Source organism: Rhinatrema bivittatum, chromosome 5 (assembly GCF_901001135.1).
Source record: "Rhinatrema bivittatum chromosome 5, aRhiBiv1.1, whole genome shotgun sequence".
Classification (NCBI taxonomy): Eukaryota; Metazoa; Chordata; class Amphibia; order Gymnophiona; family Rhinatrematidae; genus Rhinatrema; species Rhinatrema bivittatum.
This window is the reverse complement of record NC_042619.1, coordinates 124,686,703-124,714,504: the sequence shown is the minus strand read 5'-3', so window position 1 is coordinate 124,714,504 and position 27,802 is coordinate 124,686,703. Positions and strand designations below refer to the sequence as shown.

At 44.2% G+C, this 27,802-nt stretch overlaps 1 protein-coding gene across 5 annotated transcripts in view; it reads right to left on the bottom strand.

Annotated features, from left to right (window-relative positions):
• The window catches only part of ESD (esterase D), a 54,473-nt gene that overhangs the window by 15,601 nt on the left and 11,070 nt on the right, over positions 1–27,802 (bottom strand). For 3 of the 5 annotated variants that reach the window (XM_029602878.1, XM_029602882.1, XM_029602881.1), the window contains exons 2-6: positions 25,956–26,033; positions 25,463–25,551; positions 20,511–20,609; positions 15,486–15,610; positions 8,400–8,519 (exon numbers count right to left, since the gene is read on the bottom strand). In XM_029602878.1, coding sequence (XP_029458738.1) covers positions 8,400–8,519; positions 15,486–15,610; positions 20,511–20,609; positions 25,463–25,551; positions 25,956–26,033 — 511 coding nt within the window. Of the gene's footprint in view, positions 1–8,399; positions 8,520–15,485; positions 15,611–20,510; positions 20,610–25,462; positions 25,552–25,955; positions 26,034–26,744; positions 26,801–27,802 lie in introns of those variants that run through there. The other 2 variants (XM_029602880.1, XM_029602879.1) reach the window with 2 other exon arrangements.

Below are 27,802 nucleotides of genomic sequence, written 5' to 3'. Positions count from 1 at the left end.
AGTCCATTACACATGGGATGTGCCAAAGCTATTCCTTATGTGGGCGGGAAGCTGCTCAAGTCCCTCACAAAACCACTGCAGAAAATGAGGCTTCCTCCTTAACTCAAGACATCCAAACGATAGGGCTTTGCAAAAATATGCGATGACGAAGTTGCAGCCTTGCAAATCTCTATCAGACACCAACTGAAGCTCCGCCCATGACACAGATTGCGCTCATATGGAAAAGAGCTCGGATCTGCTTCGGTAAAAGCACTCCAGCTTCTATGTATGCAACCGTGATCCAGTGCACTACTGTAACTCTAGATGCCGCTTCATCTTTTCACACACCTCTGTACAGCATAAAGAGATGATCAAATGTCCGACACTCAATAGTGACCTTGAGATACTGCAAGAGATGGTGCTGCACACCAAGGGATGCAAAAGCACATACTCTTCCACATCCTGCTGCTTATCCAAGGACAAGACGGATATCACTTGATTCATAAGTCAACTTGAGACCACCTTTGGAAGAAAGGAGGGCACTGTGCGAAGCTGTACCTATTCTGAGTAATCGTCAGAAAGGGCTCTCTACAAGAAAGTGTCTGATATCCTATGTGCTGAATATATGGCAACCAGGAACATCATCTTCAAAGTGAGAAACTGCAGAGACTCCCTTTTAAGCGGAGCAAATTGAGATCCTGCTAAAAAAAATAAAAATAAAAATAAAAAAGACAGAACTAAATTCAGATCCCTCAAAAGAACTGGAATCTGCAGCAATGGCCAAATGTGTTTAACTCCTCATAAGACACGAGAACCATCAGGGTGATAGAATAGAAAACAACCTTGAGAGCACTGCACCTATACTTTTAATGCATTGAGGACCCAACATTTGGAAAGACCCTCCCTGCAGGAAATCCAAGACCTGTGATACCAAAGTCCGGCCAGGCATGCACCAACACTTGGCACACCAATCCTCGAAAACACGCACAAGGAAGTGGAAAACTTTCTGGCCTTCAAAAGCGTAGCAACTATGTCCACTGAGTAACCTTTCTTCACATACGTGCCCTTTTAAGGGTCAAACCATAAGACAGAATTGACCTGGATCCCTGTGAAACACAGAACCCTGGCTGAGTAAGTTCCAGAGAGGTGGGAAGTGCAGCAGACTGTTGCACAAAAGGCATGACAGGTTTGTGTACCATGGCTGTCAAGGCCAATCTAGAGCCACCAAGAGAACAAGACCCAGATGCCCTGCGATTTTCTGAATCATTCTGCCTATCGTGGGCTAAGAGGGAAACATATATAAGGTTTTCGTTCCTGGCCACTCCTGAATTACAGCATTGATGCCGGAGGATTTCAAGTCTCTCCTGCGACTGATGAACCTGCGCATCTTCAAATTCTTGCTTGTTACCATCAAATTCATGAACAGTGGACCCCCCCATCTGGCCACTATGTGGTCAAAAGCACTGTCGGAGAGACATTACTACCCTGGATCCAGCACATGACAAATGAGATAATTGGCCTGCACATTGTCTGCTCCTGCTATGTAGAATGCTGACAAGGTCTGAAGATGTTTCTCCACTTAAGGAAGAAGCATGTCCATTTCCTGGGAGACCTGCAGACTTTGCATTCCTTCTTGATTGATGTACTCCACCACAATGGTGTTGTCTGATATTTCTTACTGCCCTTCCAATCAACAAGGGTGTGAACAGAAGGAGCACCAAATGAATCACCCGAGCCTCCAGATGGTTAATGGACCAGTTTTCCTCTATGCTGGACTACCGACCCTGTGCTGTAAGCTCCTGACAGTGAGCTCCCCAACTGGATGGACTGGTATCCATGGTCACCACCATCCAAACAGGAGTCATCAATTCCACCCCCTTTAGCAAATGCTTGCGAACCAGCCACCATTGAAGGCTCTACACAACCTCCTTTGGAAGAGATAGCCTCACCAAGTAATCCTGACTGGGAATTCCACAGAGAATAAGGCCTTCTGTAAAGGATGCATGTGCACCCATGCCCAGGGAGCTAAGTTCAAGGTTGCTGCCATGGACCCCAGGGTCTGGAGGTAAAGCCATACTGAGGGGGCTGGTGTTGTCGCCAGCCCGAAACTAGTGCCTGAAACTGAAAATGACGATCCAATACTGCAAAATAGAGATACCGCCGGTATTCCTCTCAAATGGGGACATGAAGATACGCTTCCATCAAATCTAAGGAGGTGAGGAATTCCCCTTTTTGGACTACCATGGTCACTAATCGTAAGGTCTCCATTCTGAAGTGGGTAACTTTTAAGACTTTATGTACTCCCTTCATATCCAGGAAAGGGTGAAATCAACCTTCCTTTTCTGGAACCACAAAGTAAATGGATTAACACCCTAGACCCTACTGGTCTTCTGGCACTGGAACCACTGCCTCTCACGCAACAAGTCTTTGAAGAGTGAACCAAAACCGCAGCTTTCTTCTCGGAAAGGAGAAACCATAAAAGCGTCGGAAACTGCATGCTCAAATTCGAAAGGCATAAACATGTTGCACAATCTCAAGGACCCATTGGTCAGTTGTGAGCTGGGCCCACCCATGATAAAATAGGAAAAGACATCCGCCTATCTCTAGTACCTGCGGACGGGCCTCCAAGTCCTCACTGCTCTGACATGGAGGCAGATCATCTCTAAGAACTGTCCTTGCTGTTCTTTTTGGTGCGAAAGAACTGGTAATAAGAAAAAGGTATGGTTTACAAATGACACTTCCACAGATTGCACCAGACAATACGTTTATTGCAAACCAGTATGCTCTTAGGGTAATTCCAATACCATTGGTCAGACTGTGAATCTGAAGGAAAGCTGTGAAAATGAAGACCAAAAAGTATCCTAAGGAAATCACCACCATTACCTTGGAAAAGGTTCTGGGAGCAGTGGCCAGACCAAAGGGCAGCACCTGGAAAAAAGTGGTACCACAGAACTGTGAACCGCAGAAAGCATTAATGTTTTAGTCGGATAGGAATGTGAAGATACGCTTAGGACAGATCCAGGGAGGTCAAAAATTCCAACTGCACGGCCATTATAACCAAGCGCAAGGTTTCCATGTGAAAATGTTTCACCCGTAGATGACATTTCACACCTTGAGGTCCAGGATGGGACGAAAGGAGCCCTCTTTTGGCAGGACAAAATAAATGGAATATTGCCCTGTAATTTCTTGAGATGTGGGCACTAGGACCACAGCCCTCAGACTGAGGAGCCTTGCCAAAGTACTAGCTTCTGCGGGGAGTGGCCTGGAGACTCCATGAATAAGTCCCAAGGAACACTGCGAAACTCCAATCGCATATCCTTTCTCCTATGACTTCCAGGACCCAAGGATCCAATGTGATTTCGACCCACCTAAGAACATAAGAATTTGCCATACTGGGTCAGACCAAGGGTCCATCAAGCCCAGCATCCTGTTTCCAACAGTGGCCAATCCAGGCTACAAGTACCTGGGGCAAGTACTCAAACACTAAGTAGATCTCATGCTACTGATGCCAGTAATAGCAGTGGCTATTGTCTAAGACAACTTGATTAATAGAATTAATGGATGTCTCCTCCAAGAACTTAGCCAAACTTTTTTTAAACCCAGCTACACTAACCACATCCTCTGGCAGCAAATTCCAGAGCTTAATTGTGTAATTGATAAAAGAGAGAGGTGTCTCCCCATCTCCTGTTCCCAGGAGTGGGTCGGCAAACCTTATTCGGGAGGCACCACTACCCGAGCCTGCACCCCCTTCTGGGTTGGTCTGGGACAAAAGGACTGAGACTAACCGAAAGGTCAAGCCATCTGAAAGGTCGCTCCTCTATAGCAGTGGTTCTCAACCCTTTTTCTGTCAGGAAGCAACTGATAGATAGTTCCCATAGGCATGACACACTGAACACGAGTCACAAGGCTAACCCCACCTCCACTCCTCAGTAATGGGTATAAAGCAGAGGCAGAACATTCCCCGTACAACTCACCATACAAAAAAGATATATTCTGGTGTTACCTCAATAACAGCAACACAAACTCCCTTACTACCAGAAGCAATAGCTCTACTTATAAAAAGCAGCAGTTAACCCCCAATGCATGTCCTATTGAAAAAAACACAATGAATAAGGTGAGGTATTTTACTAGTCTACATGCTAGTTAAATACCTCACCTCGGTCATACACACAAGATTGACCTTCACCAAGAACAGAAAGACCAAAAATTACAAATATGGAGAAAGAAACTGGAATGAAAACCCAAAAAAGCCACTCTGCAATTAGAGATGTGCTTCATTTTATTTTAACGGTTTGTGCTTTGGTTCGGGTCCCCTGTGGTAAATTTAGTTTTTCCGTGGTTTTTTTTTTTTTCGAGTTTCCCTAATTTCATGTCAGTGCACACTAACGGGACTTTAGTGCACACTAACTCTATGGCTGTTTCCTTCTAAAGAGACAATAAGGAGACAGCCAATGGGAATGCAGAACCATACCTCTAGCTAACGAACTACTCCCTAATTGCCACATTTTGTAACTTATTGGTAACATTTTTTGTTAGTGCGCACTAACTTTAGTTAATGCATGCTAACAACCAGTTAGTGAGTCCTATTAGGGCACATTAACTCCAGAATTAGAAAACTAGGTGGTACACACTAATGGGACGTAACGTGCACTAACAGAGTTAGTGTGCTCTAAGCCCTGTCAGAGTGCATTAAGCCTGCAACTTTGTGCGCACCAATGGAACTTAGTATGCACTAATTACATTAGTGTGCACCAATGGAAAAGGAACTTTTCGTTGAAATTGTCTAATTCATTTAAAATGAATGCACATCTCTACTCTAGTTTGTGGTATAGTGTCCGCATCTGCTAGGAGACTGAGAGATACTGAGGAAGTGAGGTCAGTACAGGGGTATATGTACCCAGGATGACGACAGCTTCAAATATGACTCCATCTCCCATCTGCTAGCAGAAGAGCACAATACCCATTAGTCCTGAGTCCATCTGGCTACACGCTAGGAAAGTTATATTTACGTGTGTAACTTCTTTGAAAATTCATCTGTAAAGGTTTTTCCCATAGACACAAAATGGGAGAAAAGTCTTAATGAATCTGGCCCTTATTTTGTAAAAAATTTTAATAGCATTTTTTTTTTTTTTTACAATATCAATCTATGTTAATTACTATTATATACCACCAGAAAAAGAAACTGCTTTCAAATGATATATTCATTGGTAATACTACTGCTTAATTAAGTTACTTCTTCCTATAGCAATAAGAATACGAATGGCTAAACTGGGCCCAACCAAAGGTTCATCTAGCCCAATACTCTGATTCCAGTAGGGGCAAGTAGAATTGCTACTGGATCTACAACTAAATACCTGTTTTCTGACAGCAATGCAATTTCTATTCAGCACAGATTGATTTAAAATGCCATAGAAGTTTCTGGAGATCTGTAGCCAAAGACTAGGCAGATGTAGGCAGCGTCTTGTAAAGTAAGCTGACTTCCAGGAAGTGCCTGTGCAATACCCATAGAAATCTTCAGCTTTGCGCTTGATCTACAGAAGCCGTACCTGAAAATGTTATATTTATCTGATTATCTTCCCTCAAACTGATTCCTTGCACAGTGCACCTTTACTTATTTGCTATGTTTTTATAACCAATTTTTGCACAAGTTATTGTAGTGTAGTTTTAGTGTACAGAATAGACCACTAATAATCCCCAAGCGTGGCGATCCACAGACAGCTCCAAGGAAATCAATGATGCTTCCTGTACGCTTCTGTCAGTCACCTACGGAAAGCTTCAGTAATCTACACTGTACAAAGCCTGTGTCTATGCAGAATAAAATGTACTCTTCCATTTGTTTACTTCCAGTCAAAACCAATCAGATAATCCAAGAACCTACAGTAAACCACTTCTAATCAGAACAGCTTGCTTGCATGCTTCTTGCTGTTCTCTGGGTTTAACTGTTATACACTTTAAAAATGCTTCTCTGCTATTAGAATTACCAGGTCAGTATTATTTGCCTCTAATTCAACCTGCTTCAGCATAGGGGCAAACACAAGGTGACATACATATGAGTCTTTAAACACTTTACAATATCCTGTCTGTTGCAGCAGGACTCTTGCCTCAGGTAGTTTCAGGTTTCCATAGGGGATTGAGGAGGGGAACCTACATAATGCTTTGTGGTTTGTGCCCAGAAATGCTTCTTAATCACGGCCAACTAGTGACCAGAACTACATGGTATGAGGATCTGGCGCGATAAGTGAGCATTAATCTGATGCAGATCAACCAAGTCATAAAGCTGATTTAAATTATTATTTAATCTTTCTTCTATAATGGAATTAGCAACTGCTTCAATAAATTCTCAGGGGAAAAAATATACTGGAATGATATGACCAAAAATTAGGGACAGCATTTTTTTCATTTTTGACTTCTAAAATTGCTGATGTATGATCTGATGGAGAAAGCAGGAAGGGATAGAAGGTAAGGTATGTCTTTTTGCGGATGACACTAAGATCTGCAACAGAGTGGACACGCTGGAAGGAGTGGAGAGAATGAGATGGGATTTAAGGAAGCTGGAAGAGTGGTCGAAGATATGGCAGCTGAGATTCAATGCCAAGAAGTGCAGAGTCATGCATATGGAGAGTGGAAATCCGAATGAACTGTATTCGATGGGGGGAGAAAGGCTGATGTGCACGGAGCAGGAGAGAGACCTTGGGGTGATGGTGTCTAATGATCTGAAGTCAGCGAAACAATGTGACAAGGCGATAGCTAAAGCCAGAAGAATGCTGGGCTGCATAGAGAGAGGATTGTCGAGTAAGAAAAGGGAAGTGATTATCCCCTTGTACAGGTCCTTGGTGAGACCTCACCTGGAGTATTGTGTTCAGTTCTGGAGACCGTATCTCCGAAGAGACAGAGACAAGATGGAGGCGGTCCAGAGAAGGGCGACCAAAAAGGTGGAAGGTCTTCATCAAATGGCTTATGAGGAGAGATTGAAGAATCTAAATATGTACACCCTGGAGGAAAGGAGGAGCAGAGGTGATATGATACAGACTTTCAGATACTTGAAAGGTTTTAATGATCCAAAGACAACGACAAACCTTTTCCTTAGGAAAAAAATCAGCAGAACCAGGGGTCACGATTTGAAGCTCCAGGGAGGAAGATTCAGAACCAATGTCAGGAAGTATTTCTTCACGGAGAGGGTGGTGGATGCCTGGAATGCCCTTCCGGAGGAAGCAGTGAAGACCAGAACTGTGAAGGTCTTCAAAGGGGCGTGGGATAAACACTGTGGATCCATAAAGTCAAGAGGCCGTCAATGAAGAGTGGGTGGCTCGCCAGAATGACGGCTACTGCCTGGAGATAATACCCTTATTCAATAAACATACACATGGTTACTGTGACTCCAACATCGCTCTAAGCTTCATCAGCAAGAGGAAATGTGGAAAAAAGGATTTGCACTCACAAAGCAGGGAGTAGCTGGCTTGTTACGGCGGTTACTACCCTAAACCAAATAAGCCTGATACTTCACTTTCAATGCATATCCAGCATAGCTCTCTGCTTCAACGGCAGGGGAGAAGAAAAACTGATACTTCACGCATATCCAGCATAGCTCTCTGCTTCAAAGGCAGGGGAGAAGAAAAACTGATACTTCACGCATATCCAGCATAGCTCTCTGCTTCAACGGCAGGAGAGAAGAAAACTGATACTTCACGCATATCCAGCATAGCTCTCTGCTTCAACGGCAGGGGAGAAGAAAAACTGATACTTCATGCATATCCAGCATAGCTCTCTGCTTCAACGGCAGGGGAGAAGAAAAACTGATACTTCACGCATATCCAGCATAGCTCTCTGCTTCAACGGCAGGGGAGAAGAAAAACTGATACTTCACGCATATCCAGCATAGCTCCCTGCTTCAACGGCAGGGGAGAAGTAAAACTAATAGTTCACGCATATCCAGCATAGCTCTCTGCTTCAACGGCAGGGGAGAAGAAAAACAACCAATAAGGGCTGAATAACAGTCTGGGTAAAACAAATAAGCATGGGTGTAGCTTGCTTATTGCGGCGGTTACTACCCCTACTACCCCTAACTAATCAAGCTTGATATTTCACTCGGATGCAGCTCCACCACTGCTCTCTACATTAATGGCGGGGGTGGAAGGGAAATAGAACCAAAGAGCTAAGAGAAACAGATAAGTATGAGAAAAAAATGTGTGAAGCTTGCTGGGCAGACTGGATGGGCCGTTTGGTCTTCTTCTGCCGTCATTTCTATGTTTCTATGTTTAAAACTTTTAAATTATTTTACCAATGTACTGTCACCAATAATTGATAAACCCTAATTTCCAATGTCAAAGAGTTCCATTTTCAAATGTGGAAACTTAAAGAAATTTTATTTGCCCTTTGCTTCTTTCTTAAAGAATTAAAAATAAAATGTGAAATTACCTTACCTTATATTTACCAGGGTTCTTCAGAGCACAGATTAACGCACCATGGCCTCCCATTGAGTGCCCAAAAATAGATGTCCGCTCCGTGTCAGCCGGAAAATTGGCATTTATCAACTGAGGCAACTGAAAGAAGTGGCAGGGAGTAAATATACAAGAATTCACTATGATCGGATGTTTCAAGGGATTACACCATTTCCATTATGTGTTCCCTTGGATCAAACAACTTTTTGTTAAATCCACACATAAAGGTTCTAATACATTTGTTATTATATGATTGATGCAATTCTGTAGTTAAACTCACATCCCTAAACATACCTAGATCAGTGCAGAAAAGTGGGTTTATGCATCCCTACCAGCAGATGAAGGCAGAGAACAAAACCTTTGTGCCCCTGCAGGCCCTCAGTATTTCTGTCTCCAGCAGGTGGCAGAGGTGCAAACCTGCAGTCCTGACTGATCTGGAGTTTTTGGAGATTTGGAGCTGCTCCCAGAGGTGCCAGTTTCCTTAGTGGGCCATCACTCGGGTTGAGCCGGGTGAACTAGAGGTTGGATACCACTGACTGTGGCAGCCCGCTGGTTCCAGGGACCCTGATAGCCAGGGGACTGGCTCCCTCTTCATGCCCTGAAGTCCCCTCCTGTCTGCAGCTGGCTCCCGCAGGGAAGAATCTCCTTTGGGGTTTTTCTTGCCTCTTTGACTTTCGGTAAAGTTTTGTTTAAAAAAAAAAAAAAAAAAAAAAAGTTTACTTTTCTAATAAGGATAGAAGAGGGAGAGCCAGAAGACTCGACCTGCAGTGCAGTGCCGTGGCAAATGACCTCCGTGTCGGGGGTGCTAAGGGAATGGGAGCAGCGTGTGCCAGCATGCTTTTCCTGGGATTTCCCCAGCGGGGAGCAGTTCCTGTTTGTGCGCCATGGCTTTTGCTTTGATTTGGGCAGCCTCTTTTGGCACGCGCGATTTCTGGCCGCTACTGCTCCTGCCGCACGATCACGGAAATTTCCCAGTGGGGGTCAGTGCTTCTGTGTGTCGCGGCCTTGGAGTTATCGGAGCTGTTTTTTGGAGTGCGCATTTCCCGCTGCTGCTGCCTCGCACCGTAGGGTCTTGGTCTCTCGGCGGCCACGTGGTGCGGCCTACTTCGGAGTGGAGCGTGTTTGCGGCAGCTCAGTTGCATATCGAGGCCTGCAGGGCCTATGGCACTTGGTTAGCCCACCAAAATACCCTATTCTCTGTGCACAGGGTGTGCCTCGGGGGGGGGGGGGGGGAATCCTCCGCTAGGGGTCCAAAAGCCAGGAGGGCTTCTCACTTAGCAGGGCCCGCAGCAGGATCCAAGGTGGGGGAATCCGGTCCCACTGCACCTGAGGGGGATCACAGTCAGGGGGCACATGCAGGCTGCAAATCTGGTGACTCCCCTCCACCTCTCTCCCCTGCGCGGCAGGACCTCGAGGATGGTGATGATGAGGGAACGGTGTCAGAGCCCAGTAGCCCTGAGAGTATAGTTGAGGGCTCGCGGGGGTCCCTCCCCGGAGTTTGTTTTGCTTATGCACGAGGCCTTTCTGGCGAGGAAGGCAGCTAAGTGAAGACCCAAGGAGAAGTCTTCAGGTCCGTCCAAAAGATCTCAGGCAACCTCAGGGGTGTCCTAGGGGAGGTCTGTCAAGCATCGAGGGTTCCGGACTGCACATGCAGAGTTAGACCTCAGAGATCTGGATGACTAATGAGCTGCAGGAAGATGTGGCATCCTCTCCAGCTGTGGATCCAGAGGGAGACCCGGATGCAGAACAGAACCTGGATCCAGATGGGAGCAAGGACGAACCGGACCTCACTGAAGGAGCCAGGGCAGATGGTGATGACCCCTGGGTGGTCCGCCTGTTTAAGAAAGAGGAACTGTGGTCTCTTATTCCTCAGATGTTGGAGGAATTGGGAGTGAAATTGGCTCAGGAGTTGGACAACGAGGGCGTCAATCTGGTCTTTGATGGTTTGCAGGGTCCACCTAGTGGCTTTCCCATCCCTAAGAAGATTCAGAAGCTTATTAGCTGGGAGTGGGACTCCTTGGCGGCAGGCTTGAAGGTTGGAAGAACAATGGCAAAGCTTTATCCTTTGTTGGAAGAGCATTTGGATCGCCTTAAAACGCCTAATTTGAATGCAGCAGTTTCGGCAGCGACCAAGAAGACTATGATTCCGGTGGCGGGAGCTGCTGCTCTGAAAGATATCCAGGATTGCAAGCTGGAGGTTCAATTGAAGCGCATGTTTGAGGTGTCAGCTTTGAGTCTCCGGGCAGCGGTGTGTGCTAGCATGATGCAGCACGCCTACTTATGTTGGATCCAGAAGTCGCAGAAACAGGTATCTTTGGGAGAATTATCCCCCGCACAAGCGGTTCATCTGGAGGTGGGGGTAGCATATGTGGCGGATACTTTATATGATCTGGTGCGCACCGCAGCTCAGAGTATGGTCTCTGTGGTGGCTGCACGACAGCTTCTATGGCTGCGCAATTGGTCAGTGGACATGTAGTTCAAGACTCAATTATGTAACCTTCCTTTTAATGGAAAGCTTCTCTTCGGGGAGAACCTGGATCAGCTCATGAAGTCCTTGGGGGAAACCAAAGGCAATAGATTACCAGAGGACAAGAAAGACATTAAGAACTTTCCCTCTCGTCCTCGCTTTTGGAAGTCAAAGAGGTTACGATCCGGTAGAGGATCTTCCTCCTCTGGTCCTAAGCAGTTGTCGAGTCGGCAGTATTTCTTTTGTGGGGCCAGCAAGTTCTCCAGAGCCATTCCGGTCAGGGGGCTGGAGGAAGTAAGCCAGAGTCACCTACTCCTCGTTGGTCGCGGGTGGGGCAGGTTGTCCTGTTTTTACGAGGAGTGGGTCAAGATTACCTTCGACCGGTGGGTACTGGAGGTGATAAGGGACAGTTACGCCTTAGAATTTTCTCATCCGCTCAGGGACGCCTTCTGGAGTCACACTGTTTTTCTTGAAACAAACGGGAAGCGGTACAGGGAACTCTGCAAAGGTTGATAAGCTTGGAAGATATCCTTCTGTACATCTGAGCAAGCAGGGGCAGGAAGGTATTCCATCTATTTTGTGGTTCCAAAGAAAAGAGGGCACCTTCTGTCCCATCTTGGATTTGCAGAAGGTGAACTTGAGCTTGTGGGTTCCGTGCTTCCAGATGGAAACGCTGCGTACTGTAATTGCTGCAGTCTGCAAAGGAGAGTTCCTGGCATCTTTGGATCTCACTGTGGCTTATCTCCATATTCCCATTCAAAAGGACCACCACACGTTCCTGCAGTTGAAGGTGTTGGGTCAGCATTTCCAGTTTCAGGCCCTTCCCTTTGGTCTGGCCACGGCTCTTTGAGCCTTCACGAAGGTGATGGTGGTGGTAGCGGCAGCCTTGAGGAGGGAAGGGGTGCCTCACTTGCTGGGCGAAGACAGCAAGTGAGGCATCTCCTGAGCTCCTTGGGATGGGTGATCAATATGGCGAAGAGCCACCTGGTCCCATCTCAATCTCTGGAGTACCTAGGAGCCCGTTTCAATACCGGAGGGGGAACCTCGGGAAGGTCCACCACCCGAGCCCGCTCCTCTCTTGGGCTGCAGAGGACAAAAGGACTGAGACCTACCAAAGGCCGAGTCCACTGAAAGGTCGTCCCTTTATAGGGTCGAAAATGCCTGGAACCCCGGAAACGACCCCTCATACTAAAGAGGCGCTGTAACTGTTTCTTATTTTCTGGCAACCAAGGCACCGGAGACTCGCCCCAATTACTGGCCAGTTTTTCCAACTTGCTCCTAAACAAGTGCAAGCCTTTAAGGGGCATCTTGATAAGATTGGCTTTGGAAGCTGTGTCAGCTGATCAATTTCACAACCAGAGGAGCCGCTGTCACTGAAGCCACTCCTCTGGCCAAGATCCGGACCAAATCACAGCCTGCGTCTGCTAAAAAGGCGGTAGCAGGCTGCATAACCACTCTGGAATTCCTTCCAGATTCATCAACCTCCTGAGAGAGAAGCAGCCAAGATTTCGCCACTAGGGCGCAACATAAGGCAATCTGTAAATTAATCGCCACTGCCTCAAAGGCTTGCTTGAGTATAGCCCTAATCCTTCTATCATGTACATCCTTCAAGGCTGCTCCTCCTTCTACGGGGGTAGTCGTCCACTTAGACATGACACATATCAGAGCATACACTTTGGGAAAACACAAATGCTCTCTTGCAGCCAGATCCACGGGTTACAGACCTTCCAATGTCTGACCCCCTTTAAAATTTGCCTCTGGGGCATCCCATTCCAGATCAATCAATTCCCTGATGGCATCCATCATTGGGAAAAACACAAGAGGCTTTACGTAAGGAAACCAAAATGGGATTCTTCCTCAGCTCTGACAGAGCATCTGAACCAGGAACACCCAAGCTGTTTCAAGGACTGGGAAATCAGGGCCGGCAGTTCATCTCTATGAAAGAACTGCAACATGGTTTGATATGGTTCCAGCCCTGGAGGAATTTCCCCATCTTCCAGGGAATCAAGATCAACCTCATCATCAGTGCCATCTGGATTCCCATCGGGAACACCTGCAGGGAGCTGAGGTGAGACCTGGCGCTTAAGCATAGGACTTGAAGAGGGTGGAGCCACCAGCTGAGGGTCCAATTGGACAGAAATGGGGAAAGTGGAGGAAAATGCCTTAAGAAAGGCTTGTAAGCCCTGAAAAACCTCCACCCAAGAAAAAGCAGTCGGGTCCAGACCAAGCCCAGAAGAAATGGAGCTAGTCCTACAGAACTGCCCTCACCAGCAGAGGAGCCAGTCAAGGGAGAACAAAGATCTGGAGTCCCCCCAGTCAAGACTGTGAACAACCATCATTAGAATGAGAGGAGCCAGGCTTAGCAAAATCCGAGGAAGACAACTCTCCCTGAGCATCTGAGCAGCACTGACACAGATTAGAAGCCAGGTAAGGCTGAGAAGCCCTAATATGACAGGCAACACAAATAGGAAGACGCTAAGGCTTCTTGCTTACCGGCGCCATCGCTGTGGTAAACGTGCATTGGAACAGCTCGTGCTCAAAAATGAAATGTGCCCAAAAAAATAAGCACCTAGAAGAAAGCAAGGCAAGGCGCACATACAAACTGTGTGCCAAATTAAGCGTGTAAAAAAAGTTTGTATGCATAAAAAGCATGCCCAAAAACAGAGCGCACAATACGTGCGCAGAGCCAACACACTGCACACACCAACTATAGAGGGCAGGAGAACATGCAAAAGAGTGCATAAAAAAGGCCGCCATGGCCTATCATGCAGCATGAAGAAAAAAGCCTAAGTGCAGGGCCTAGCCCACTGGGGACCGCTCAACGCGCCAGGCTGCCCAATGCCCCAACCCGAGTGGGAACGAACATCAGCACAGCTTGCCAAGAACGGAGACTGGAGAACGTCCTGAAACCTCTCCAACTGTCTCTGATTCAGGTAAAACTTTCTCTTTCTAAACCTTACCTGAGCTCAGCACTTACAGTCTCTGGCTGCGGGGGGAGAGGGCACCTGCTGTCACTGTCGTGCTCAGCCTCCTGGCACCCACTGCCTTTCAACTGAACTAGCAGCTAAGTCCATGCCGGGAAACCCAGCTACTGGACCAAGACAATCCTCTGAGGGACCATGGAAATTGCCTCAGGGTCAGGACCTTTAGGTATCAACGCAGAAGAGCGGGGCTCTCTTTTCCTGAATTTAGAATTTCAAATTTCTCCTTTCAAAACCTCAAAGCAGTCCCCATAGGGAAATACACATCCACCATCTACTGGAGACTGAGAATACTGGCAGGCTGGGGTCACTGCAGGGTTATATATACTGTGACGTCAGCTCGCTCCGTCTCCATCTGCTGGCAGGGGAGCATAAACCCACTGGTCCTGAGTCCATCTGTCTACACGCTAGGAAATCAGAGAAATAGCTGTACTTAACATATGGTATTATATAATACATGTTCCACTTGAAAAGTACTATTATATGTCTCTCCAAAACAACAACATAAAGAGGTACAGGGACATGCAGAGTCGGGAATTATTGGTAGAGAAGGGCATGGATAGGCATAACCCATCAGATGAGTGCAGAACATGAGGAGGGGTGTAGAGAGAGAAGAGAGGATTGGTAGTGAAGTGACTGCAGAGTGAAGGTATTTTTTGTAGGCGAGAAAGAAGAGCTTGAGCTGTGTGTTAACCAGCAAGGAAAACTAAGCCTATCCTTCCAGGCCTGAACCACTCTGAATGACATCATCAACTAGATTCACTATGGTCTTGTCCCAAACATTTAAAACGAGGTTTGTGATGGTCTTTTATGTGAATATTCTGTTTGCACTTGGGATAGAACTGGAAACCACTGACTTGCTTTTTCGACATCATGAATAAAACAGAAAGGCAATATAAAACAAAATTTTCCTCCTTAGAAAAACAACCCAAAGAGATGAAAAATATTTTGCCAGGAGGGCCTGCTAGCAATGGTGGTAATGAAGAAAAATGTGGTCTGATTCAGCAGGATCAAAGTCAAAAAGTAAAACTCAAAAGGGACGTGCAGCCAAAAAAATCCCACTCCCATTTTTATTTTTTCTAATTAATACAAAACAAACAAGAAAAAACAAATGCACATCCCTAAGATAGAAAAATGTAAATCCCTAGGGAGTTTTGTCAGAGAAGATGAGGAAACAGAAAAAGTTTCTCTTCAGAGCTTTTTGAGGCCACAGCATTAGAAAACTTGGACAAAATAGGAGGCAGAGGAAGGTTTTTGCCTCTTCCAGAGAGCTCTGAAAGAATCTCTCTTTGGTGCTGAATGACCCACTTGCATGACTGCAATGAACTGCTTGCCTTCACAGAAACTTTGCTTTTGAACACTATGGAACAATAGCAGAAAAATAATTGGTTTTCTACTTAGCAATTCCATATTGGACAAACGATGTTACAGTGCTATTTTTTTCAGATATCATATTAAATTGATAACTGAAGTATAGATTTCTTAAAGTATGGCCAATACTATTCATTTAATATTACATCAACATATTTTTTTTAAAATGCACCAACAGTGCAAAACTAATAAACTTGGTATTTGTCATCAGTTGTTTCTAAAAATGAAAATATATTAAACATGAATCACCTCTTCTGTTATGTAAGAGTACATTCTGTAGTTGTTTTTCCATGGTTCTTCGGTGGCATTCACATAAAAGCTAGCTCCAGTACCAAAATCCCAGCTCTCATCTTCTCCTTCAATATTGCAGCCACCTAGACAAAAAAAAAAAAGTCAGGACTAAGGGGGGTCATTTATCAAAATGTGCCAAGGTGTTTTCGCATGCGTTAAGGGCTTATCGCATGCAAAAACGTCTTTAGAGCATGCGATAGCACCATATCGTATGGTGCGATGCAAATTTGGAAAAGAGGAGGAGTTAGGGGTGGGGAGTGGGCTGGGTATGCCAGTGTGCGAAATGCTATTGCACAGACTTAACGCCGATTTTAACTACACCTCTTTGAATAGCGTTAAGCCGTGCGCTAGCTTGCGTTACCGGGTGGTAAGGTTTTATTGCAATTTGTGATGTCTCCTGAAAGGCCTGTTTTAGAGAGCGATAACGAGAGCGAGACTAGCCATAGTGTCCTCTCCCTAGTTAGGTATTTGTATCCCTATAGTGGGCCCACCTACTAACTCGAGGTGAGGGTTAGGTATTGGTTTTGAGCCACTTTGACATTCAAATTGAGACGTACGAACAGAACAGTGGTCTCTTGTGAAGATCTGAGTACCGACGGAGAGAGGAAACTCACTCCAAGATGACATTTGGGCACTGTTCTCTCCACCTAGCTTGATGGTGGAGAGAATATTGCCCAAATCTCATCTTGGAGTGAGTTTCCTCTCTCCGTCGGTACTCAGATCTTCACAAGAGACCACTGTTCTGTTCGTACGTCTCACACTGAATGTCAAAGTGGCCCCTAACCCCCTACACCAATACCTAAACCTCACCTCGAGTTACTAGGTGGGCCTACTATAGGGATACAAATACCTATGTAGGGAGAGGACACTACAGCTTCTCTCTCTCTCACTCACTCTCGTCCCCCACTGGTTGCATGCAGTCTGGCACTTATCACAAAGTCTGACAAGGTTAGCGTAATGTGCACTAACTTAGCTCTTCGCATAGGTAAATAGTGCAAATTGCGATAAACTGTAAATTAGCATAAACCACACCCCTTTTGCTATCGCATGCGATACTTATCGCATTTTGATAAATCCAAGCCTAAATCAGACAGCTTTTATGATGTCATTTGCAAATACATGATTACACTATAGTCCAAATCTTAACTTGCCAAACTGCTTCCTATCTATCCAGATAGTCTCGGTTCCCCAAAAAGTAGTGGATAAACCAGACAGCTGGTTCACAGACTAAAGAGTGGAGGGTGTCAAGCCCTGGTCTTCAAAGACCGCAAACTGGTCTGGTTTATAGAATACCCATAACGAATATTCACATTTATTTTAACTCAGTGGCTCTGGATTATCTTAATGGTTTGTGCCCTTAAGGATGGGAAATAAATACTCCTGATATCCAGGTTTATGGCAAGAGACTGAAAGGGTGAGTGGAAGGAAGATATCTAACAGGGCCTAGAAGCATTCCATTGATTTGTGACAGTTTGAAAAATCCTAGCTCCTATATCTTCGGCCATTTAATTTGCTCTTCAGCAAGTAGCATTAGTTGAACAGTTGTATACTGGCAGAGTAGTTATGATGTTAATTCCCTGGTTAATGCATGTGTTTTAAAAAACATGAGTGAAGAGGGAGTGAAGACAGCAAGGGCATAGGGAGTGATAAGTGCTGTTTGGCGAGTATAATATATTGATTTTTCAGAAGTAATTAGAAGATACACACTCTAAAATACACTGAGCATGAAAACCCCATCACTAAAATGTTATGTAGTGGATAAATGATTGGACTAAAGAAAACCTGGGTTAAATGACTTGTAATTGCTCCAATTACTACATGGGAATACATGAATAAAGGTTAATATTTTAAAAACTGTTGAGAATATCAGGCATTTCTTTTGATAAAAATATATCACCATGAACACAATATTTACTAACATTCACTTTTTAAAAATCATACTTTTTCCCCGATATACAAGATTCCCACAAAATGTTGGAATTGTGTTTCGCCTGACTCAAAATCAAATTTATAGAAGAAAGGGTCAAATAGTCCCTTGTCCTCTTGTCGTCCTCATTTCTCTCTCCCCTTTCAAGTAACTGTGCAACTGCCAGACCTTAACACTTTCAAACCCACCCCTAGGATACCAAAGTCTTTCTTTAAATCACTGAACAGCTTTTTCTTCTGTACCATACTGTAAAAAAAGGCCTGATTTACTAAGATCTTTCCCATAGACACAATGGAAAAAAGTCATAGTGAATCCAGTAGCAATGCACTACACCTTTTTCCTTCTCTGCTGCCATCTAGTGGCTGGGAAAGAAATTGCTACACAGTTCACTTTGCTGCCATTAAGTAGCTATCATTACTTAGCTATCTACTAGATAAATGAAGCTTGACCGACGTGCTGCAAATGCGCAGTAGAGAGCAACTCTACCGCACATGCGCGGCAGCACGTCGGTCAGAGCTTGCCTGTAACAAAAACGGTGCGGCGAGGAGCAGTAGCAGCGGCACGCGCGAGGGAGGGACCTCTGGCGCGGCGAGGAGCAGGAGCGGCGGCGGCATGCGTGAGGGAGGGACCTCTGGTGCGGCGAGGAGCAGGAGCGGCAGTGCGTGCGAGGGAGGGACCTCTGGCGCGGCGAGGAGCAGTAGCAGTAGTGGCGGCGGCGCACACGAGGGAGTGAGGGAGGGACCTCTGGCGCGGCGAGGAGCAGTAGCGGTGCGCGCGAGGGAGGGAGGGACCTCTGGCGCGGCGAGGAGCAGTAGCAGTAGTGGCGGCGGCGCACGCGAGGGAGGGAGTGAAGGAGGGACCTCTGGCGCGGCGAGGAGCAGTAGCGGTGCGCGCGAGGGAGGGAGGGACCTCTGGCGCGGCGAGGAGCAGTAGCAGTAGCGGTGGCGGCGCGCGCGAGGGAGGGAGGGACCTCCCCCGGAGATCTTCCATCTGCACCATCCGAAGGGGTTGTGAATGAGCTGGGAGGGGAGGGGATTGAGAGAGGGGGAGTGACTGAGGGAGAATGAGGTGGAGGGGGAGAATGAGGGGAGGGAGGGAAGAATGAGGGGTAAGGAAATGGACCGAAAAAAAAATGTTAATGTAGCCCGTTGTTACGGGCTTAACGGCTAGTTTATTTTATATTCCGTCTTTCAGCCACTTCAAAGCGGATTACATCCAGGTACTGTCCCCAGAGGACTCACAATCTAAGTTTGTACCTGAGGCAATGGAAGGTGAAGAAACTTGCCCAAGGTCACAAGCAGCAGCAGTGAGATTTGGACCCTGGCTTCCCTGGTTCGTAGGCTTTCAATAGAGTGGAGAAGTTTGTGATTCAGTCATAAAGTGCAGGAAAGAACATGGAAAAACTTGCTATACTTTGTAATTAAAGTAACTGCAACATTTTTTTGCATAGCTGCTAGTATGCTTTGAGGAGGCAGTGCAGAATCAGAGTCGCCAAGTAGAGCATGCAGCTGTAAACCTGAAAACTAGTTAGATTTCTCTATCTTCCCAGCTCATTCTGTGACCTCAAGAAAACCACCTCATTTTGTGTTTACGCTTGAAGGTTAATTTTAAATAGGACAAGAACAACTAAACTTTATACATTAACTTGTACACAAATGATATACATTTTATTTAGCAAATCAAGAGTTGTAGCCTACTTGCTCTTCACATATGTTGCAGTTACTTTAATTACAAAGTATGACAGTTTTTCCATTTTCTCTCCTGCGCTTTAGGCAGGATTCACTAAGCTTTTCTCCGATAGGCTTTTCTCCCATTCTGTAGCTATCGGAGAAAAGCTTAGTGAATCAGGCCCTTTGTGGTTATAGAATTTTGCTCACTGATGACATCAAGTGGGAAACAGTCTGAAAATCAACATTGTGAGTTGATCAGGTTTACAAAACATTCAAGCTCCAGAGAAGTACTTCTGTTCTCTCTGAAAATGTCAATGATTTGTCTATCAAGAGGATACAAAATAAAACAAAATGAGGCACCTAATATGGCAATGAATTGATGCTAGCAAGAAAGAACAGTATGAACAATGTCATATGACAAGGCAAATTAAAAAAAAACCAAACCAAAATAATCCAATATGGCATGCCTGGCATCAATGATGCTCTGGGCAATTCATTATTGAGATAGCAAAGGATTGGTGCAGCCACTGAACAAACCACAATAGCAGAGCATGAGAAGCAGTCCAAGGTCTGGTGTGCATGGCAAGGCTGCACTAGCACAATGGAGGTGCTGACTGGCCCAGCTGGTAAAAGCATTTTAGAAAGAAAAAAAAAATTCTATTAAAAAATGGTTTTCATTTATTTACTATTTTGTAGCTGAATATACAAATATTTGGCAAAGCCAGTTGAATCCATTCTCTGAGGAGCTGTATGTTGTCCCATGTGTTTGGATGTCTGGGTTCAGAAGAAGGCGCATTGCAAGTTTCCAGTACTAATCAGTACTATGGTAGCATAGGGGCCGATGCAATATTATATGTGGAAAGCGGGCGCAATCCGATAAACTTGGCATTGGTTTTCATAACTGCAGTCAGCTGGTTATGAAAACAGTCTTCAAAGCCATCGGCAGAGGGTTTTTTTTCTTTTTTTTTTTAACTTTTAAAAAAAGTACAGAAAAGCAGTTTTTTCTGCTTTTCCTTACTTTTTTTCAATGCGCTCAGCTATTAACGCCTGCTCCAGGCAGGCATTAATAGCTAAGCGACAAATGTGCATCTGAGATGCACATTTATTTTTTTGCATTTGGAGTGAATGAGTAATAGCCTCATTCACATGCATTTGCATGTGATGAGCACTCTCTCATTCACTCTGCGTCAGACGTGCGTTAAATAAGCGCTAATCCCCCTATTGCATTAAGGGGTGGATTAGCGCCTATTTAACCCGCGTCCGATTGTGGTTTATACAGTGCGCTCAGCTGTGCGCACTGTATTGCATCGGCCCCATAGTTCTAACACTAGGCAATTTTAAATATTCTTGAAAATAAGAGTCATAATATTTTCTTGCAGCACTTACGAGGGCTTGTGTCTGGTGCAACCACTATGAGGCCATGTTCAGCTGCAGCTTGCTGATGACCTGCTTTTGTTATGAAATTCTGTTCTGTGCAGGTTAATCCTAGAAATCAAAACGTGTTATTAAATACTGTTCAGAGTATTCCAAATTACAATATGGTGCACATATTTTTTAATAATCAAAAGTGCATTTTTAAAAAAATGCTGGCTCTTTCAGACTGAAGACGGATTCTCCCCTAACTAAGCCAAGCCATCACAGTGACAGTGCAGAACCCAGCTAACACTGACCCCAAGTCCAGTCACTCGGTATTAACTGTGATGGCCTAGATTCCCTCCCCTCCCAAGGACTGTGACTGTGGCCTCTACCATCATTCCTAGTTTGACCCAGAAATTAAATCTGAATTCTCTGCATAGCAGTATACAGCCATTGAGCCTGTCCTGTTTTTATTTCTTTTTAATTAAAAAAACAAAAACAAAAACAAAAAAACCCCCACACATTAACACCAGGCATTGCCAGCTTGCAAAATCCATTGTATGTGTCATTCAAATCACAAACTAATAAGAAATTATAACCTAAGATAATTGTACCTGTCCCAAAGTAGTTAATGTTTTGACAATTATGCCTTCTATTTTACATAAAATGTTTTGATATACAAGTTGAAAAAAATGACTCCGTACCCAGCTACATTTCAAGCAAAGCTTACATGACTAGGGCACTGGGCAGTATTTCCCAAACTTCTCCAGTCAGGTTTTCAGGATATTAATAACGAATATGCATGAGATAGATTTATATACATTGCAGATGCAGGGCATGCAAAGCAATCTCATGACCTTTTCTCTCTTACAGAACAAAATGAAGCTAACTCCCACAGAAAAATTACCCAAGACACGATCTCAAAAACCAGCATTTATTGCCAAAGTTGAAGTACAAAGTTGCCGCAGAACCAAATCACATGTAAAGAATTCCCTACAGAGCAATTTCAACAGCATAATACTTTCTGGACTGGTAGCTAGTTAAAAAATAGGAAGCAGAGTAGGACTACAGAGTTTTTCAAATGACAAGAAGTTAATAGCTGAGTGTCCCAGGCTGTTTAACATTCATAAATGATCTGGAAAAGGGAACAATGAGGGGATCAAGTTTACAGATGACTTAAAAAAAAAAAAAAAAGAAAAGAAAAAAAAGTTGTTGAAAACTGCAACAGATTGTGAGGAACTGCAGAAGATCTTGTAAGACTAGGAAACCGGGCATCTACAACTGGGTAAACGTTTAGGCACTCCTGATCAAATTATATATTTCAATGAATGTATTTATTTTATTTGATTTATATTCTGTTTTTCAAGAATATCTAAGTGAACAGAAGCTGGCACAACCTTTATAAGGTACCTACCGTATTTTTCGCTCCATCAGACGCCCCTGACTATATAAGACATACCTAGGATTCAGAGCTGGAAAATTTAAAAAAAAAATAAAAAAAAATGGTGTGCTAATCAGGCTCTGTTCCAGAGCGTCTGTGCGTCTTATGGAGCAAAGTAGGGGAGGGCATAATTTTTTTTGTCCCCATTTCGTTTGCAGGTCTGGGGAGGGGCATTTCTGTCCACTCCCCAGATCAGAAAACTTTTAGTGTTCTCTTTGTTGAAACCCCCCCCCCCCCCCCAAAAAAAACCCCCATACCAATCCTTCACATTTAATTAACTATAACCCTCCACCCTCCTGACCCCCCCCCAAGACCTGCCAAAAGTCCCTGGTGGTCCAGCAGGGGTCCAGGAGCGATCTCCTGCACTTCGGCCGTCGGCTGCTAGTATTCAAAATGGCGCCGATAGTCTTTGCCCTTACTATGTCACAGGGGCTACCGGTGCCATTGGTCGGCCCCTATCACATGGTAGGAGCAAGGGCCGACACCATCTTTTGGCAAGTCTTGGGGGGGGGGTCAGGAGGGTGGGGGTTTGTAGTTAGTTTTTTTTGTTTGTTTGTTTGTTTATTCGCTCCATAAGATGCACAGACATTTTCCCCCCACTTATGGGGAAAAAAAGTGCGACTTATGGAGCGAAAAATACGGTAATTAAACATGGCATCTTAAATAATATTGCATTCAAAACTGCAGTATTTTAACAGATTGAAAATAATAAAACAAACATGGCAAGTGCAAAAGTTTGGATACCTTTCCAGTTGATTCATTACTACTTTTTAAAAAAGTTAATTGGGCTCAAAAAATTGCTTGTTAGGCCTACAATTAGGTGAAGTTGATTCCACAGTTGAACAAATTCGTTGACCCTTCTAACTTCTGAGGTTGTGATTTGTTTTTCTACAACAGTGGGCTCCTGGAAGCAGCAGCTGCCAAGCATATGAAAATGAAGACAATTCATTCTTACAAAGCAGGGAAAGGCTATAAAAAAAAAAATCTCTATTTCAACTGTCAGAAACATTGTTAAGAAATGGAAGTTACAGTATCTTGTATGGTTGTGGCCAAACAGTTCAATTTTCATTTCATTAGTCCAAAACACCATTTCAAAAACTTTCAGCCATTATCAAGGTTTTGTTTTGTATACATTTATTTATTTAGATTTTTTTTATATTCCGCTTTTTGCACTTTTTTGATAACTTTTAGGATGAGGTTGTAAAAAAGGTTTCCTTCTGATAACTACCATGCAGATCACTGATCTATAAGCAAGGCTGTACTGTGGCCCTTTGGCAACTACCTCCAGCGTCAGCTAAACTTTTCAGCAGGCTGTTTAGTGATCTGTGAGCTCTGTTTTACAAATCTGACCAGCTTTCTGGCAGTTCTTTCATATTTTTCTTGGTCTTCCAAATCTTGCCTTGATTTCAACAGTTCCATGTAACTTACATGGAAGCATTGAATTCTTTTACTAGTCATCCCCTGCTTTGTAAGAGTGAATTATCTTCATTTTCAAATGCTCAGGATGGCTGCTGTTTAGAAGAGCCCATAGTGTTGAAAGCAGAGAGAACAATCACAACCTAAGAGGTTAGAAGGACCAAAGTATTTATTCAGCTGTTGAATTGTCTTCACTTGATTTATTGAAGGCCTAATAAGCCAATCAACTTTTTGGAACTTATGAAAAAAAAAAAAAAAGTTAAGTAGTAATGAATTAACAGGAAAAGTATCCATATTCACTATTTCATTATTGTCAATCTGCTAAAATCAGCAAACAGTGATTTTGTATTAAAAACTGCAGAAAGATATCATGTTTAACTTTGTACCATGTCAGCTTCTGTTCACTTAGGGGGTAATTTTCAAAAGATTTACATGCTTAAAGGGCGGCAACTCCACTGTATATAATCAGCATAATCTTTCACACACAGTGGAGTTGCCGCCCTTTAAATAAAGAATTCTTGGACATATAAACCTATTTGAGGTCTGGGACTGTATCACTCTAATCCAGCATTTTTTGTGACTTCAGAGTACAAGAACAAGAACATATGAGTGACGTGAAAGCAGAGGAGGAGGGAGAAAAGACAAAATGAGGAGGCGACACTGAAACAATGCTTATCAGGAAACAGTACGGAGGAGGAGCATAACAAGCGAAGACAGGCAGCCTTGGAGAGAATAAGAACCTGTTGCATGCAAGAAAAAGAATATGAGTGATGGCGAACAAGGGAGGGAGAAAAACACCACAAAGATGTGGCAAAGGGAAAGCATTTACCTGGAAACAGCACGGTTAGGCAGCGCCAGAGTAGTCAAACTGGTGGCATTTTCAATGACAATGGTAAATACCATTATTGCACCGGTAAGGTCAACAATCATATTGACAATGTTTTGATCCCATCTGTCGATGGCGGCGACAGTCTCTCACCTCATACAATACCTCAAACACAAAACTGTCATGCCGCTCCTGTTTGCATATCATTTCAATCGCCAGCTGATCACCAAAATCTTCCAGGCATAGGATTAATGAAATAGCTGGCCGCTCTTCTACAGGCACCATGTCTGCAACATCTTCAGTAGGTTCTGGTCCCTCCCCGAGGAACCACGGGAGGAGGTTGCAGCCAAGCGCACTGTATAACCCGCACTCAGACGCAGGTTAAATAGGCGCTAATCCACCCCCTAATGCAATAGGGGGATTAGTGCCTATTTAACGCGCGTCCGACGTGGAGTAAATGCAATAACGCTCATTCACTCCGCATTTAAAAAAAAAAAAAGCATGCATCTCAGACGCACATTTTGCTCTCAGATATTAACACCTGCCTGGAGCAGGCATTAATAGCTGAGCGCACGTAAAAGAAGTACAGGAAAGCAGAAAAAACAGCTTTTCTGTACTTTTATTTTTTACTTTAAAAAAAACCAAACCTCGGCAGACTGCTGAGTTATGAAGACCGACGCCGGTAAACTCTGCGTTGGTTTTCATAACCAGCCATCTGCCAGTAATGAAAACGGCAGCCGCGGTGGGGTCGCTAAGGTCGCGCAAGCGACCCTAGCGCCTTCTTGCTAGCTCGACACCCAAATTTGGGTATAGCATGGTGCCCCCCTTGCGGGCGCCACGCGCACATTAAGAAAGTGGGTGCTGTTTTTCCGTGCTTTTTGTTGCATTGACCCCTCAGTCAGGCCAGCCAGAGCACTAGCAGCAGTGGCCGGAAATTCTTGCCTCCGCCTCTTACATGTGGAGCAGCAGCTGTTGAAGGTGACGGCAGCAGAACTCTCCTCCTCCTGGGACAGATTCACTCTAGTCATGGCGGTTTATCAGCAGCACAGTTGCAGGCTCAGAGGCCACAATCTTCCTCTCCTCCTTTCAGCATGGGATCAGGGAGTGGGATTAAGCTGCTGCAGCAACCTTTAGACTAGAGCTCCTCAGAGGTGAGGTCAGCCTGCTCTTTTCTCAGCAGCTGCCCTTTGGTTGCCTTCTTTCTGGCGGAGCCCCCGAGATGGTCTTGCCGACCTCAGGTTGGGAACCACTGTTCTAGACCATTTGAACCACAGGAAAACAGAAACCAGGAGTACGCACCTGAAAGCCAGTACAGCACAGGACACTTCCCAATGTCAGCTTTGGGTGGCAGATAGATTCCAAATCTCATTTTGCATTTCAGTTCTGTGCTACATTAAAATACACCACATTATTAGTAACATTAATCCAGTGAAAGAAGCAGTTATTCATTTTACAGCTAGCAAGAAAACAGTTTAATTTAAATAAGTTACGAATCCATTTTTCCACCAAGAATGAGAATGCTTAAGATTCTACAACCCTGTTATACATCCTAAACCCTACCCTAGTCCCGATGTATCATCCTCTCCAGTTTACCTCATCCCCCTGCACTACCACCTCTTCCCCAGGGTCTATTCCCCCTATGACTGCCAAAACTCTCAATAGCCTAACTTTTGCTCATTTACTCTAAAGCTCAATTAATTTCTTGTGAATTTACCATTAACACAAATAAATCAGTAAGTAGAACTGTAAAACCTATTTGTATTTTTTTAATCCATGCTTGCATAGCATTTACCTGTCATGTTCAAACACCTTCTGGAAACCATCAAAGCACTTATTGCTTGAAACCTGTTTCAGTGCCATTTCGGTAAATCTGTTTAAATAAAAGAATCTATTTATTACTGGAGATGAAGTCAGCCATCTAACTTCCCTGTGCTAAAGCTTAAGACTGTAAGCTTTTAGGCCAACAGATTTCTAACTAGGTAATTTATATCTTGTACACATTAACAGAGCTATTTATATGTTTCTATTAGTAGATGAGATGGCAGCAAGGAATGTCCAATACATTCAAATGTCTTATCCAGCTTAAGTGCTACTAACCAATAACCAACAGTTAAGACTGTTAAAGTTTCTATAAGTAATTGTTTAGTTGACTTTCTTTCAGTTGCACAGATCACCCATATGTAGTGTCAAATATTCAAACCTTTTTGCCAGTAACATTATTAAGCAGTTCCTTTGGCTTGGTTATTAGGTTATTCATAAATGTACACCTAAAATGCTATCTCTGATGGATCAGTAAGGACCACCCCACAAGGTGGGATTCACACAATAGTTCTATCCCATATCTATAAAGTGTGGGATCTTGACAGCCATATTAGTCCTGAAGAAAATGGAATCCTTTGTAAGTTATCGGTTTCATAACCTACAAAAAAAAATCTAGAATCCACAAAGCAAATTAATACATGCATATCCATATATTATACATGTGTGTGTGAGAGAGTATACTTTTTTCCTACTTACACCCATTCTCTCCCTTTCCAACCTCCTCAAAAGACTGCATGAGTAAAGGAAATTTGGTTCTTACCTAATGTTTGTTCCTGTAGTATCACAGATCAGTCCAAACTCTTGGGTTTTGCATCCCTGCCAGCAGATGGAGAAAGTTTTACTGACATTGAACATAACTCAGTGTGCCACCTGCAACCCCTGTACCCAAGCCAAGATTACAGCAAAAACTATAAATGTCTAAGCAAACTTCCTCTCCTCCAACGAGCAGGAGGAGGTTGAAGTTGCCTAAATTTATCATAAATGATCAGCATTAGAAAACCTCAAACCACTTTGGCACTATATATAAAAGAAAATATTAAACAAAGTACAAGCGGTAGATTCTCCCCCCCCCCCCCCCATAAATGGGCGGGTCTCTGGACTGATCTCTGGTTCTACAGGAACAAAAATTAGCAGGAAAGAACCAATTTTCCTTTCCCTGCACATATCCAGAACTGTCCAGACTCCTGGGATGAATCTAGGCTCCCTTTAACTAGGGTGGGACCTGGAGAGTTCTACTCATAGAATACTCCCACCAAAACACATGAAAGCAGGAGCCCCGACCTCTAAGTGTTAATGCCTAGCAAAATTGTGCAATGACCTCCCAGTAGCTGCCCCTCAAACTTCATGCAGAGAACACCTGATGTGATTCAGCCCAGGAGGTCGCTGAGAACACGTCGAGTGCGCCCCTAAACCCCTTGGCACTGGGTACCCTTTAGAAATGCAAGTCGACGTGACCGCTTCCCTTCAGTCACCATGAAATTGTAGCCTTAAAATATTTTACTTCCCTTCTTTGGGCCACTCCAAAGAGGTGATCCAATCTACAAAGAGATAAACCAAACTATGGAAATCATTAGTGACCTTAAGATTCCGCAATAACGCACGCCTCACAACTAAGAGCTTAATCTCCACCATATGAAGCATAGAGGAATCCAAAAAACCATGAAAGTTCCAAATCCAAATCCAGAAAAACCTGGAATCTTGACATGACTGCGCCTAGAGCTCCAAAATTTTCTTGGCTGAACAACCAGACACCAAGAACATCCATGTTAAGAGTCAAGACTTTCAACAAGGCCTCTTTAATGCTTCAAACAGAGCCTC